Genomic DNA, 15,531 nt, shown 5'->3' on the forward strand with positions numbered 1-15,531 from the left:
CTAAGCAACAAGACTTTTCAAAGCAGCGTCTCATGCAATCAAATGAGCTATTTCTCTCTTTCTCTCTCGCTCCTCAAGCTTACCGTTTGTCTGTCAAGCGTCAATCCATCCTTTGTTTACAATTGCGTACGAACGAGGAGAAGCAGCAACGGTTGTCAACAGAGAAGGATTTTCCAACACACTGACCCACAAGAAGGAAAGCGGAACGTGTCCCCCCCCCCCCCCCCGAATCGAAAGAAGAAACGGTGTTACAGAAGAAAGGCTACACGAATTTGGGAGTGCTTGTTGCAAGCAAATTACAAAATTTCGTACTATTCCACCGTACCGTGAAGTCCGGGCTAGCTTACTACGTCGTCGCGTTCGTGCGTGTCCCTGTGTCCCCTGTTGTGTCGTGCATTTTCTACCGCTCCGGAATAGGTTTCGTGGAGTTGTTGCGGAGTTCGCGGAAAAACGAAGTGCAAATTTCCCGTACGAATGTGGCCCCGCGTACGCTATGAGTGAAAGGTGCCGTCGTTTGGCAAGCAGTGAAACAGCACCCGCAACACAAGAGGAACTACCGTACGGGTGGGAGCGAAGCAACGGTTGCATTAGGCGGAAACGAAAATTGAAGAAGCACCGTGTAACAACAACAACAACGGCAGCAACGGGTTCGTGTTGGCATGGTGGATGTTGTATCGCGAAACACTGTGTACTGTCGCCGTGCTCGTCGTGACGTTGTGCTTCGATGTAACTAAAAACCCTGGATGCTGGGCAACTGTTCAAACGAAAAACGGGCGTGCATTATTAGTTCGTTACGACTCAGCCGGTGCACGGGGCAAGAGAAAAGCGTAATTCAATTATCCGTCTAACGGTGCACGGTGCATGTGCGTGCACGAGAAGATATAGGCTAATACGGTACAGCGACAGAGCAACAGACGGCGTGGACCGATCCGTACGTTTGCCAGCATGAAAGGGATCGAAGCCAAAATTGTCGTACTCGGGTCGCAAGGTGAGAGGATATTTGCTTTTCCAAAGAACTGATGGACCGCAGACACGCAGACATACAAAGACACACACACAAACACACGCTGACCTTCACCTTGAGCGATGGAACCTCCTTGGTTGTGTGGAATGTGTGGCCAGCTTTCGACTCGACGATCGCGCATCGTCTACTATGTTTTTTTTTTTTTGTAGCTCCAACCATCAGCGCTCGAAGATCGGTTCGCTGGATCGAAGGCTTTCGCTTTCATGAAGATCCCACTCAGAGCCCAGAACATAAACCAGACACCTGGCGTCGGGGACAAGATAAGCGAGCATGTGTTTGAACAGCATATAATCATGCCTCGGGTTAACCGCACCGTTGTTCCCGATTTCTTCAATTTTTGCTCCATTTTCTTACACGCTTCCTTGGCTCTTTCCATAATTTACTCCCCGCCCACAACGTTACAACCCTTTCCCCAGCGTCGCCATGCATCCGTGTGCTTGTGTACTGCAAATAATTTTGTGCGGGCATGGGATTAGGTTTCGGATTTTGTTATTCATCGGTAGCGGCATGCGTACCTCCACCGTGACCGTGCTTATCAGTGCAGAAAGTGCTGGATACGTTGGGCTGTGCAGCAGCAGAAGCAGTTACCGTGTATGGTGGGGTGTGCTGTGTGGTACAGAAACCGATTTTACTCCCTTTCCGTTTGCTTCCTCCCCGATTTCGTATCGGATATCGGTTCGAAACGTTGAACCGTTTCCTCAACCCCCTGTTGTTGGTTGCCCTCAGCTTCAGTTAGGGAGTTCCTTCAACTCCTTATCTTAATGCTGTTTTAAGCTTTTTTTTTCTAGCCGAAGCAGAAATATATCACTTTCACGGAAGATGCTAATTATTGCTGGTTGCAAATTAAGCGCATATGATATGCTACTACTACCCACATCATCATCATCCTTCGGTACACATACAACACATCCTGGTATGCACGTTCTCAGCGTAAAGTGAAATCTAATCTTAAAACATCGTGTCGTACAAACCGGGGACGCTATTTGGGAAGGCAAATACGTGCAACCCATCTGTCGTTATCAACCTTATCAATCCATGGGAATACATCAGGAGGAAGATTGCATCTTGAGTTGTAAAAAAACGGACTACTTAACACACGAGATCTAAGTAGTCGCTGAATGTTGGAATGCGCATCTTTTGTGTCGGTGTACTGTGTTGCATGTACTGTATGCGTTATAAATGTTGTGTTTGTATTAATCAATTTATTATTCGCTACCGAAACCCACACAGGTGTTGGTAAAACGAGTCTGGTCGTGCGATATGTCTCGAATGTATACACCAAGGAAGTATCCCCCACGATCGGGGCATCATTCTTCACCTGCAAAGTCAATTTAGAAGACAACAAAGTAAAGATGCAGGTAATTATTTTAGAAGCTAATAAGCCAACTACGAAGATGGTTCATTCTAATCGTATTTCCAACACTCGGCAGGTTTGGGATACAGCGGGACAGGAACGATTCAAAGCGATGGCCCCGCTCTACTATCGCAACGCAAACGCGGCCCTGCTGGTGTTCGATCTCACGCAGTACAATTCCTTCAACGAAATCAAAGGCTGGGTACAGGAGCTGCAACGGAATGTGCAGGAACCGATGGTACTGTCGCTCGTAGGCAACAAGCTCGACCTGGAAGCGAAACGTGCCGTCTCCCGGGAAGAAGCAATGCTGTACGCGAACTCGATCGGTGGCAACTACTTCGAAACCTCTGCCTTACACGATCAGGTAAGGCACCGCGCAGTTCGATTTAATTGAAAAATTATCTTATCAAGATTGTCGTTTTCTTTGCTGTGCTTGGTTGCAGGGTATCGAACAAGTGTTCATTTCGATAGCGGTAGGATTAATAAAACTTTCCGGTAAAGACGTATGCTCATCTCTCAAGCGATACGAATCGAACGATTCCCTCGTACTGTCCGGCTATTCGACACGTAAGTCTCGCACACGCAAGCACGAGCAACAGTCGCTAAAACACTGCCTCCTTTCAGGTGTGAACGGTGTCGTACAGATGGGCATACCGGTGGAAAATGACAGTATATTAAGTGACGGTATGGGCCGACTGGAAACGCCTTCCTGGAGCCGGGACCACATAGCGCACGGTGACGAGCAGCGGGTTGGCTGGTGCTGCTATTAGACTGCTGGATGCAGACCACTCGACAATTTATTGGACAAGTATTTTCTTTCGGTTCTCATTTCTCCTATTTTTCTAACGGGGATAAGAAGAAGAAAAAAAACACCGGAACGCGGAAAAGAACCCTTCCCCCCCTCCCGCGCGTTTCCGCCCCTTCCCCGCAGAACGGGTGACCTAGTACGCGGGTCGATTTCGAGAGATTTGTGATAGCTTTTTATATTTATATATATATACAACAACAACAGCACATATATACACGCTCCAACCTCAGATTGATAACTGAAATGATGATTAAGAAGGTTGGGCGATGACTCAAATGCTTTGTAAACTGGTTGTTAGAAATCGAGACACAATTTCATCTGCAAATAGTTCTCTCCTGCGCCAGCAGTTCGTGATAAGGAGAAATGCGTCGAAGCAATTAAATGGTGGCAGTGGCTTATCGTTAAGAACATTGCCCCACATTTGCCGGAAAACGGGGATTTTTGTTTTGGGCATTCCCGGAACGCGAACTGAACGGAATTGCAAGCAATATGGTTCTGGTAGGCTTAAAGGCTTTAGTTTGACCATCTTTATAAGCTTGAGTGAGGAATGATGTAGGAATGATGCCAGCTTAAGCTACCGGCAACCTCGTGACGACACACACATTAAATGGATGATCTCCTCCAGCCAGCAGCGCACGCAAACGGGATGGCGACAGATGCATCGTTCGAACTGTTGCCGATTCCGGGGAGCCAAAAAGGGGATTCGAATCCGATTGGTATACACCGATTTATACATATAGAGAGAGAAAGCGCATAAATACATAAATACACACACCAACACGCTCAATGCGGACAGGAGTGCGCTCATATCTGTTTATTTAGTCAAAAGAGTCAATTACTTTCGATCATCATCCTCTTCACCGATTGTTGACCATGTAACGATATGCTTGCATTTTCGTACATATTATCCAGTTTTGTGGCTCGTTGATAGGTTTACTTTCCGTGTTTTTTTAAATAAACTATTTACGAAGAGCTGTGCGAAATAAGAGACTTTCATAAACGTTACGCATTTATTGGAAAGAAATTTGCATAATAGTCCCTCGCTAAATGTGGTCCTATTCGCCTCACTTTAAAATCAATCTAATTACGTATATCGCTTGTTTCACTCCCAGGCGTGGATCTGTGTTCAAGTGTTACAAATGTTGTTTGTAAAGCTGCACAAAGGGCATGTAAAACAAAGTGTTTAGTTTTTTCATAGCGGCAACATGGTAAACAACCAGCACACGCTGCCACACTGCAATATGCGCTGTCAGCTGTTTCGGCTGTGTGACGTCAGTGTGTTAGTGACATCGCTCGGTTCTGTTGACGCCGCGTTCGCTTGCAACCTGTTGCTATGACAACCATCGACGCATCGTTGATGGTGTTCGGGGAAACGGCAGCAATATGCGAGCGCGTGGATCGCAACGTAAACAACGAAACAGTGCGCTGCTCATAATTTGTTGGCGAAGAAAACGACATTTTAGTGGCCGGGTGTGGATAAATTGCCACTAAAAACGCTTGCTTTGCGGTGGTGCCTATAATAGTGACGTGAGCCCTAAGCGCTGGAACCGGGGATGGAAGTTAATGCGGGCAATTACGGCGAGCGGCACGGTGGTAAAGCGAGCTTTAAATTCAATTCCACAAACGATGGGTAAGTTTATGGCCGCCGGTGCGGTGCGTTGATCTTTGGCACTTAATCGTTGGCTTGATTCTAGGGTGTTGCTCAACCTTCACCATACCGTCCGGAACACAGCCGATGGGACGGTACTGCGAATACGCTTTACGGCCGCAGGATTTAGTGCGAACAACGAACGATTGATTGCGGCAGATCATAGGTAGGTGGATAGGTTCAATCCAGGGGTGAACATACACTGTTTACCCGCAAGGCAAACACCCGCCCGCTAAATTCCGTTTCCATCCATCCGCAGGGACAATATATTTGTGTTTGATTTGGTTGGTCAGCGGTTTTGGACGGTTTCGGAGCGGCTCGGAAGGATAACGATTATCGAAGGACTCGCTGGCCCGCACCTCGTTGCCTTTGGAAGCAAGGAAGGAATGGTGTTTATTGTTGATACCGGTAAGAAGCTCCTCCGCACAGCCGTTCGCTTTTTGTGGCAACCAGAAATAGTTTACAATTCATTTCAGATGCAAACAATTGCGTACGAAAGCTTAATGCGCACCCGGGAAGGATCGTACAGCTGACAAGCTCACCGCTGGTTGGTGTAGTGCCATCCGCCAACGCGCCAGTTGATGCGATGGAACGATTTGAGCGTCGCTATCTGCTGGCCGCTTCGCCGGACAGTGCAAAACTCTACTCGCTCGACGATTTCTCCGAACTGTCACGCATTAGTTACGGTTTGGCATCTCATAATTCATTCCGTCCGAACGATTGGCACTGGTTGAGCAGCAGCAGCAGCGCCAGCAACCCGGGCTCATCACTGATTAGCCACAGCACTAGCGGGATTATCCGAGTGTACCGGATAAACTTCAAGCTTGCGAAAGAGCTAAACGTCACGCGGCTTATCGAGCTGCACCTTAAGAACACACCGGCCCAAACTATCACGTTCGAACGGCCAGCCAGATCATCCGGCAGCACGCTGGAGCACGATGGTGCCGAGCTTACCGTGAAGCGGCTGACGGAGGGCACGGCTATGCCCGGGAGGCGCATCACAACCGCACAGCCTACCGGCGACGGCCAATACTATGCAGTGCTGTACGGGCACAGTACCGTCGCGTTTCTAGCACTCGATTCGTGGCTCATCTGTCGGGTAGTGGCACTTTCCAATTTGTTTATCACACATTTTGCATTCGTACCGTTCGACCGCAGCAGCGATATCGGTGCCGGTCGCGTACGGTGGCCGGCGACGGTTGCCTGTGCGCTTACCGTACGGTCCGCTGACAATGATTTAATGCTGCTAAAATTCGGTTGCAACGGTAGTAATCCGCCCTTTCTTCAACCACTAACGAATCGGGCCGAACATAATTGCTATAAATTTCGGGTCGCTCCCAACGGACGCATGCTGGCAAACGTTCTCAGCAGCGGTGAGGTGTTGCTACACAACCTCCTGGATTTGGTTCAGGCGGACGGTTTCGATGCGCTTGCAACCGGCCGGAAAGAGCATTCCAAAAGATCGCGTACACTTTACGGTGCAAGGGGAGCCACGGTACGGCCGGATAGTACGGCGTCCAGGAGCAGCAGCAGCAGCAGCGCAGTTCCCGTGTGCGGTCTCCGTAATGCTGCTGCAACGTCCGGTGTGCGTAAAGTGAAGCTTGACCAGCAAATAAGTGCCTTGCACGTGCAGGTGAGTTTTGTTTGATAAAGCGTTTTAAATCCTCGCCACACCCTCCACCGCCCCCTCCCGATATGAATATTTGGATAAAATTTATTTTGCATCTAATTACGCGACCGTCCGGGCCGCATGCACATGCTATATAAAATGGGGATTTTCTATTTGCTTTCCGATTTTGTTGCTGCAGCTATCGAAAACACTTCCGAGGGACCGATTGCTACCGATACTGAAGGAGTACGGCGAATATCCGGCCAAATACCGACCGACCATTTGGCGCACGCTGCTGGAGCTGCCGGGCGATGCGGAAAGCTACGGCCGGTTGCTGCACCGCGGTCACCATCCGTGTGTGGCCAGCTACGGGCAACGGTTTGCCGGGTACGAGCAGCGTACCGTGCGTAATCTAAAGAAAACCGTTTCCTGCCTAGCGCACTGGTGTCCCGTGTTTGGGCTTATCGATTACATGCCCAGCTTTGTGCTACCGTTCGCCCGCCAGCAGCCGAACGATGCGCTCGGGCTGTTCGAAACCGTGGCCACCGTGCTGGTGAACCAGTGTCAGCTATGGTTCGAGTTTGCCCCACTGGACCCATTCAACTACCTGGCGCTGGTGGAGAACGTGCTGGCCGAGTGTGAACCACGGCTGATGGCGTTCTATCGCGAGCACAATGTAGCGTCGCGCACGTACGTGCTACCGCTGATGGAGACGGCATTTGCCCGGTGCTGCAGCGACGACCAATGGCTTACCCTGTGGGACCACGTGCTGTCGAACGAGCCGTACTTTCTGGTGTTTCTCATCGCCGCCTACAGTAGCATCCACCGGGGCACGCTAATGGCTGCGAATGGTGCGGCAGCTGTAGACACATTTTTCTTCCCCCAGTCGGGCACGCTCGATGTACGTCGGCTGGTGCGCCGTGCACATGAGCTAATGGAACGGTGCTCCGATAAAAACCATCCAAGGAATTACTTTAAATCCTTCGTACGCCTTAGCAATGCCACCGGTGGAGGAGCGCTAGCCCTGCGAACGCACCATGACCAGTGGCACCGTCCAACGGCCAACGGGAAGTCGAGAGTTTTTCACAGCGCGCCTAATAATGCTATTGATTTCACGTCACTCAGCAGTAATTCATCAACGGACCGGACGCCCTCGGTTGCATCGGCCGACGCGTTGCCCAACGCGTCGGAACAGGGATCCTCGACGTACGTAAGTTTTTGCAACTTTCCGCAAAAGCTGACCGAAGTCCGGTGCAGGGAAACGGACGCCCTGCACCAGGAACAGCGCCGGCTGGAAGCGAAAATTATCGAACTGGAAAAGCTGGAACACAACCTGCAGGACCGTATGGTGAACAACTTGATACGCCAGGAACATGCGCAGCGTGTGAAGGGTAAGTGCCATGGGCACTAGATCGATCAGGCAACTATTGTCGGGTGTGGCAATCCTTTTATGGCGCGAAATTGGTGGGGTCAGGGTTGGTGAAGCAGGGAATGGTAGAGGGCTGGGACGCAGATGCATAGTGGGAGCAGAATTTGTTTTTAATCGTATTAAAGTCAACCGAATACGAATCGGTTACCCGATTCCCATTGTTGTCCGTTCGATGGATGCGCCATGGGGAAAACATAAGAGGCTTAACGTGATGTTTGCTTTCATATGCTCTTCCACGTTCCGTAAAGTATCCGCCTGATTCTCGTTGGACGAGAATCTATTTTTATGCAGCGGTCGCGGATCGTCTATCGTCGTGGAAAATCTGGTGTGATGAATAATAGAGTGTGTGTGTGTGTGTGGTCTTTATTTTTGTAGTTGTTCGTCATCTTAATGCGTGAGATTTTTTTTTGCCGGGGGTGACTGAATTCAATAACAAAAACGGTTCCTTGTTGGTAAATCCTTTGAACGCTGTTGAATTGGTTCGAGGAATATATCGAGCCTCATGTTGGAGGCTATAAAGGGGATTTTGAAATTGATTAAAAATATTATGTTCAAAGTTTTTGGGGAGGTTTTCATTCGGTTTCACACTATTTATCATTGGATTTCTTAATTATAGATGGAAAACCCTCTATTCTTCTTTTCAGCTGCATGAGGTGGCTTCTAATGAAGCAGAAATTCGAAGTAGCTCATAGTATACGATTTCTTTTTGATCCCACCAACATATTGGAGCTGCAACAGGACACAATGACTCGGCCCAACTAAAGTGCCATTATTATTTATTGGACAGATCTCATTGGTCAGATAATAAATGTCTCTCTCAGGAATAAATCCAATACATAACGCCTTCACTCCATCATATTTTGGGCCTACTACGCCTCCTCTCTCCGTGTGGAAAGCTAGGTCGTCCGGTGTCATTCTCATGACATGGTGGTCACGATGGTGAGATCTTCGTACAGTTCATAGAGCTCGCCATTATAGCGGCTCCTCCATTGCTCTTCCACACATACGGGGTTATTTTTTTTTTGAGAACGCGGCTAAGAAGGTTTCGTCAGTTTTGGTCAGAGTCCATGTCTCAGAGGCGCATGTGCGTACAGGTACTACTCGTCCGTCCCTATAGGCAGGCTCCAGTCTAGATCAGATGTGTCTTCATGACTGTTGGCCGAAAATAAATGTAGGCTTCTACGGTACTATAATCCCGAAAAGTCTTGTCTTTTTGTGTGGCTTTCTTTTGACTTAGTTGGATAGTACGTCCTGCATATGGGAGAACGTTTCGAATAGGATGTGATATCGATCCTTTTATTATTACAACGTCCGCTCCTATAATCCACTCGATTCTATATAATTCTCGATTAAAAAACAAATTATTTGAAATGAAATCAAGCTAAAAATTTAATTAGCTCTGAAGCCTAAGCCCCGATACTTGAACTACTATAACTGCTTGTATTCTGTAATGAAACAACAGGGGGAATGGATTTGGAAGCGCATTTAGATGGTCATTGTCTAACGTGGTCTGTCACATCAACGAGCTACATAATTTAAATTAATATTGACTTAGGGTTGTCGAATTCGGACGTGTTTTCTGAGTAACGTTAATCCGGATCCGGATTGTTGTTAAAGCAAACTCCAGCTCAGTAATGAGCCCAATTGAGAAGGGTAAGCAATTTCGTTCCGTATTTCTCTAACGAGCTGGAGCCAATTCGCAGTATTGTGCATCCAGATTTCTCCCCACTTCCTACACCTCCCCTCCAACGCATAACGTCTGTTGGTCTTGAGCGTACGCTTCCTTATATCATCATCAAATATGTATTTTGCCGGTCCGGATTGCTTGGCACAGCATGTCGCAAGTATGACAAGATATGCTTGCATTTCACTGAATCAGTAATGGGGATCCTATCCCCATCCAATCGTCACACTGAATTAGGTTCTTTTTCTGTCGATAAAGTGGTTTGTTTTGGGTGACTGTGGTTACCGGTTAGCTTAGCTCAGAACACGCTGTGCCGTATTTGCCCGACCATTGTTCAATCTTACGGAGATCTGGGGTTGGTGATGATGATACTTCCGTCACAAGAAATTGGCCACCCATTCGTTCGTTAACGTCCCTGATCGTATTGTTGCAGAAGTGGAACGCAGCCTGGAGGAAGCAATCGCACGCGAGGAGCAGCGGGTCGAAATGCAGCGGAAATTATTGCTCCTGCACCGGAAGCAGCTGCGCGAGCGGGAGAACGAACTTTCGCTCGACGTGCACAATGCCAAGCTCATCAGCGATGCGACCGTGCGGGAGCGCGAGCTTGATGCGCTGTTGAAAAAGTTTGAGCGTGAGGTATGAGCGAAATCCCTAAAAGCACGATGGCGAATTTGCTTTAAAATTGAATTTTCATTCATTTCCTTGCGTTTCTATGCGTTCCATCTGCCGGGTGGGATGGCTCCAATACGTGTCCCGACTCGTCGGATGGGGCGAAACTTTGCCCGGCGCCGCTTCGTTAATGCAACAACATTCTCTCCCCCCCCCCCCCCCCCCCAGCGCCAGCGGGAAGAGACCGATCTACTGTTCGCGGAAGAGGACATCAAACTGAAGGAGCTGGAACTGTTGGCACGGTACAGCAGCGGCGTTGGCCAAGCGGCCGTGCCCAGGGAAACGACTTCCGATGAACGTCCGCTCGATCAGCGGTACCAGGTGGCGCTGGAACAGTTGGCAGTGCAGAAGCTAAAACTTTACGACGAAATTGATCGGGTAAGTAGTTGTGTAACGGGTGCGTTACAAACCCCCGGCAGTCGTAAGTGGTTTGACCCCTTAAGAGATTATAGCTACCGATCGCACGACGTCGACGTCGTCGTACGGCATCGGTTTTGTGGGTGCAAAGTTCTGCCCGTGATAAAGTTTTAATTGGTGGCACACAATGTCCGCAGACGTACTCATCGCTGGGAATGCCCTCGGGAGTGAATGAGTATACGTACCACCGTACGGTGTCGGAGCTGCGCAAGGTGGCGTCCGATGCGAGCTGCGATCGCTATCCGGCGAGAAAGGAACCGGCCCGACATTCGGAACCGGCCGAACGTCACCCGGTGCTGGTGATGGATGGCAATTCCACGAGTCAGGTAACGAGGCCACACATTCTTGTTTGGGAGAAGCTTTAAAGCTTCCACTTTCTTCAAATGCCTATAATGTGGTTCTGCTTCCAGGAATACGGAGATACGATACAGCGAATGGAGGAGCAGGTGAACATTTTGCAGCGGCTGAAACAAGATATGGAACGGAAAGGAATCTGAAGAATTGAGCGAATAATTTCTTGATGTGCGGAGGTGCGAGTGTGTGCGTGTGTGTGTTTTGCGTTTTCTTAGAATAAATGCTAGCAAGCAAAAGTAATGTGCATTGATTTTAACGACTTTTCGTGGGTTGGCCTAATACGACCTTCTGTACATTCTATCAACCATGTAGCGTCTTCTTCTTCTTCTTCTTTGGCCAAACGACCTTTTATGTCATGCCATTTCTCGCTTACTAGACTTAAAGATACCACGTAGTTGGATAGTCAAGCCCTCACTACGGGGGAACGGTCCGGATGGGATTTGAACCCCGGTCCTGCCGTATGAAGACCAGCGCCGTTGTCGCCTTTACCACCGCCCAGTTCTTCAGACGGTAAGAACTGTCCAGCTATATCTTACCTTGGGTTCGTTTGCAGGCAAGCATCGACGACTTCCGCCCCTGGTGTCCGATGAGTGTCCTGCAATGCTGTTCTTTCCTGGGAAGTTTACTTAATAGTATTAAGTTTAGGAGCTTGAAGGTTTAGTGAACACTGTCGCCTTTATTAAAAACTATCAATAAAGATCTGGCCTGGTTGTCCTCCCAGGTCTCCAGTTCAGTTTTCAACAGCGGATCGTAGAACAGCGCTTTTTGGAGCACCTAACACAATTGTATACGAAGGAGATACGTGATTATGTCTACTATATCTTAAAATATGGGGCGACCCGGTCGTAGATGCGTCAGCAGCTTCAGTCTTCGCACGACAGGGGTTCAAGTCTCATCTGGGCCGTTCCCCCATAGTGTGAGGACTGACTATCCAACTTATGCGGTAGCGATATACGTCTGGTAAGCTAGAAGTGGCAGGCAGGCATGACCTTAAGAGGCCGTTAGGCCAATAAAAAAGAAGAAGAAGAAGAAGAAATCTTGAAAAGAGCCGGTGTAGTCCTGATGATTTTTGAAGAATCTGCTGGAGATAACCGCAATTGTGAGGTGAAAGTGTAAAGAGAAGAAGAATGTGGTCTAAGAGTTTGACCAGGACTCTGCTCAGTGTGCTTTAGAAAAAAAAAAACAAATTGAAACCTTACGAGGAAAAGTATATTCTACTGAACTCTACAGATATATAAGCCATGTTCTACAGATCAATATTTGAGTATCCTTAAACGGAGAAGTTTTTACATTGCTTTACCCAGGAGGAACGCGTTGGCATTAAATTTGTATGAGGTTCCTGAAACCCTTATCATTCATTCTTGTTCTATACACCAAGGAGCTGCTAAATATTGTCACCATTCAAGTCGAGAAGTGTCTAGAAAGATGTAGGCTAGAGGTTTATCCTGAACTCTGCACAGTATGCACCAGAGATAATCGAATTAGAGGATCTTGTTGGAGTAGAGAAAATGTATCTATTTCAGATCATCAGATCTCAACTTGCTGCGATAAGACCATCTGGTTGGCAAATCAAATATTTTTTTATCCAAAGCTTTAGAGAAGCAGAAATCAAAGAACAAATCCTTTTTATGATCTCCTCCATACGATTCCAAATGAATGTACATACGCTTCTACAAAACCACTCACCAGTGCTTTGTCAGCTGTGTGTTTCTACACCAGATGCATTACTTCCGTCCTTCCCAGCGATGTGATGATCATTTGTGCTGCGAGCCTTGTAAGAAATTATGTGCGCGATGAAAAATGCAGTGCACTTCCAAGACAAAATGGCTTGCGCGCGTGCTAAAGTATTGTGTTGCACATATTTTATCCCCTTTTCTTCGCCATTGCTCGTGACAATCTCGGACAAAGTACCGGTTCGGTCCGAGAAGCGAGTTGGTGGAGAAAATCCAAGGGGGGGCGGGGGGGATCATCCCACAATAAAGATTTATTGCATACCGAGCACCAATTGGCATGGAAGGAGCCAGAAGTGGCACAAAAAAAGGAGGACTACCGCTGCAGGTTCTCGGTTGCATGTTCTGGTTGCATCGGTTTCGTACGCAAACGATCGGTATGACCTTTCGCATTCGAACGAAGCGATTTGGTTTTTTATGTTTTGCTGCTGCTGGTATCTGTGTGCGCTCGAAACTTAACTTTCCTCGCCAATTTCCTTTGTCGATGGGGAGTTTAGCGGAGGAGAGGCCCGGAGAGGTGACATATCCCATTTGCTGCATCGAGCGATGCTATTCTTTTTAACTTTACTTCCAACCGGCAACACCAGCTGGATGTTACTTTTGCATCGTTGTTTTTTTTTTGCTTTAACTTCCAACTTTCCGCTAGCTTCCAGCCGGTGTGGTGCTGCCAGCGCCGTCCGAAGAAATAAATCCGTGCACTGGGTTTCGCTCCCCCCCCCTTTAGCTGCTGGGGGGCGATGGTAAATGGGTTGAAATATTTGCATCACACATTTTGGTTCATGATTTATACTGCTTCTAACGAAAGTCGGAAAGAGGGAAGCAAGCACACTGGTACAACGCTTCTGGACAACCTGATTCTGAAAAAGATCCCCTCCAAAAAAAAAAAAACGAGGACTGTTCTTTTCTACGCCAGATAGCTCCATATGCTGGTGCTGTATTAGAAGTGCCGGACGAAGAATTACGGTCCGATAACAATTTAACAATGGGCACGTATTTTCATCGCTTTTCTCTCGTCCTCCCCAATTTGCCGGGGGTTTGGGCCTTTTTTTCTTGGCTGCCCTTTCTACGTGCCGAATCATCTCCGTCTGCAGCAAGCAGCTAAGCTTAAGGAGCAGTCCTGCCTTTTTTTGCTGGTCTCCCAGAGAGCTACCAAGGATTTATCTAACACCGGGGAGTTGTCATTTACCGGAAGCGCAGCGCACGTTAGCTTTTCGGCAGGGTGCAACAGCAAAGTATTCAAAACGTGTTGCTGATGGTGAAAATTATTACCATCAATCTGCTCTGGATGCTTGATGACATGCGGCACACCGTGCGGCGGCTCGGCAGCAGCAGCAGCAGCAGCAGGATGATGTGTTGCGGAACCCCGGGGGGGTTTGATGATATTTTATGCATTCTGTCAATGTGCAGCAAAACATCAACCATATTGCAGCCGGCCAGCCAGCCGTCGTCCAAGCGACAGCCAGCGTGCGAGCGTGCCAACCATTTGCAGCCATATTACGGAAGGTTGTGATTATTTGAACTTCAATCACGTAATTTAATAACCTTACCTAGCGTAGAGTGTGGGCTGCAGTTGTGCATTTGTGACGCTGGTTCGTTTTCCCGACCATGATTTATGAGAGTCTCTGTTTTTGCCCGTCCACGCCGGTAAAGTCGAACAAATAGTGTTAGCTTGCGAGACCGGGCTAGGGAGTTGAGTTAAGCAAATTAGGACGGTTGAAATGCTGACGGTGCGAGCTGGTGCATTTTTTTTTGTGGGCGAGTTGAATATTTTATAAATTGGTGATTAGGTTTTCTGCTTTTCTTTTGTGAGTAATTTATCTGGATTTTGGTTGCTTTGGCGTAGGATTAGTGTTAAATTTCTTATGTATATGTGAGAAAATGCAGTGTTCCAAATGAACATGCTGCTTTGAGGAGTGTAACATTTTTATACTGAGCTTTTACTATAACAATGGAACATCGAGTGATGGCATTAAATAGTTTTGTATGTTTCCAAAGCGAAAGTGATGTGTTTCTCTGCAGTAACTGAAAGTAATTACACTGTTACACAATGCCTGAGTTCCATAATTAATAATCCGCTTTGAAATCATAGATGAAATCATAAAATAATCCGAATAAATATCGAATTCCAACCTACAAGCATAAGCATAAAATTGTACAGGGGATATTAATTAAAATGCAGGATAAAGCATTCAACGTCTTCAACGCGCTTACTTGCTTTGATTTCTCAAAAAATATGTTAAAATTCCTATGGCATTTTAAGACCCAAAGATCCATATTAATGATCGAGATTGATAATACAGAATTAAATGGGGCGGTTCGGTGGCCGAGGCGATACCGGCACTGGTCCTCACACGGCCAAGTCTGTCTGAGACTGTCTGTGCCCCCGCAAGCAGAACCGACCATCCAGACTTACGGATAAAATTAAGGCACATGAAGCTAGAAATGGCAGGCCAGGCAGACTTCTAGAGGTTGTAGAGCAACGAAGAAGAATACAGGATTAATTGTCGGTCCAACGAACTTGAAAAAGATCATTTAATTTGTTTCTAAATAGGCAAGAACTGGCGAACAAAGATATACAAAAGCAAGTCATGTGTCAAGAAATGTAGGGTATTCCAAGACATTCCTTAGTACTAGGACCAATGTTCCGAATACATATCTTGATTAAAGTCTCTACTGAATCACAGGCCAAATGGACGGACAATATCTACCCAACCTTGAGACTTTGATTCAAAGCCATGTTTGAAGCCATCTTAAACGTGTCAGACAGGTTGATTGACGAAAATCAGGAATTGGTATATAATTGGT

General features: G+C 47.5%; 2 protein-coding genes across 5 annotated transcripts; both read left to right on the forward strand.

Annotated features, from left to right (window-relative positions):
* The first annotated feature begins 112 nt into the window (after positions 1–112).
* Positions 113–4,174, forward strand: LOC118511348 (ras-related protein RabJ). 4 transcript variants are annotated; one of them, XM_036054305.1, is made up of 6 exons: positions 857–988; positions 1,174–1,937; positions 2,255–2,382; positions 2,455–2,742; positions 2,822–2,945; positions 3,003–4,174. In XM_036054305.1, exons 2-6 carry the CDS (start codon positions 1,844–1,846, stop codon positions 3,146–3,148), a joined length of 780 nt encoding a protein of 259 aa, XP_035910198.1. In that variant the 5' UTR covers positions 857–988; positions 1,174–1,843; the 3' UTR covers positions 3,149–4,174. The 4 variants fall into 4 exon arrangements, with proteins under 4 accessions (XP_035910199.1, XP_035910197.1, XP_035910198.1 ...); XM_036054306.1 differs by lacking the exon at positions 1,174–1,937 and having other exon boundaries at positions 113–988; XM_036054304.1 differs by lacking the exons at positions 857–988; positions 1,174–1,937 and adding an exon at positions 203–647.
* A 238-nt stretch (positions 4,175–4,412) lies between these two features.
* On the forward strand, positions 4,413–11,255 carry LOC118511344 (TBC1 domain family member 31). Its single transcript, XM_036054298.1, has 9 exons — positions 4,413–4,816; positions 4,881–5,000; positions 5,094–5,242; positions 5,311–6,467; positions 6,643–7,834; positions 9,990–10,192; positions 10,394–10,603; positions 10,780–10,968; positions 11,053–11,255. Exons 1-9 carry the CDS (start codon positions 4,740–4,742, stop codon positions 11,137–11,139), a joined length of 3,384 nt encoding a protein of 1,127 aa, XP_035910191.1. The 5' UTR covers positions 4,413–4,739; the 3' UTR covers positions 11,140–11,255.
* The last annotated feature ends 4,276 nt before the right edge of the window (positions 11,256–15,531 follow it).

The sequence above is a fragment of the Anopheles stephensi genome, chromosome 3 (genome assembly GCF_013141755.1).
Source record: "Anopheles stephensi strain Indian chromosome 3, UCI_ANSTEP_V1.0, whole genome shotgun sequence".
In the NCBI taxonomy this organism is placed as follows: domain Eukaryota; kingdom Metazoa; phylum Arthropoda; class Insecta; order Diptera; family Culicidae; genus Anopheles; species Anopheles stephensi.

Coding starts and splice junctions, on each gene's coding strand:
- LOC118511344 (XM_036054298.1), top strand. CDS start 4,740: ATGGAAGTTAATGCGGGCAATTACGGCGAGCGGCACGGTGGTAAAGCG. Junction 5,001..5,093: donor TTGATTGCGGCAGATCATAG/GTAGGTGGATAG, acceptor ATCCATCCGCAG/GGACAATATATTTGTGTTTG. Junction 10,969..11,052: donor ATGGCAATTCCACGAGTCAG/GTAACGAGGCCA, acceptor TTCTGCTTCCAG/GAATACGGAGATACGATACA.
- LOC118511348 (XM_036054304.1), top strand. CDS start 494: ATGAGTGAAAGGTGCCGTCGTTTGGCAAGCAGTGAAACAGCACCCGCA. Junction 2,383..2,454: donor ACAACAAAGTAAAGATGCAG/GTAATTATTTTA, acceptor AACACTCGGCAG/GTTTGGGATACAGCGGGACA. Junction 2,946..3,002: donor ACTGTCCGGCTATTCGACAC/GTAAGTCTCGCA, acceptor GCCTCCTTTCAG/GTGTGAACGGTGTCGTACAG.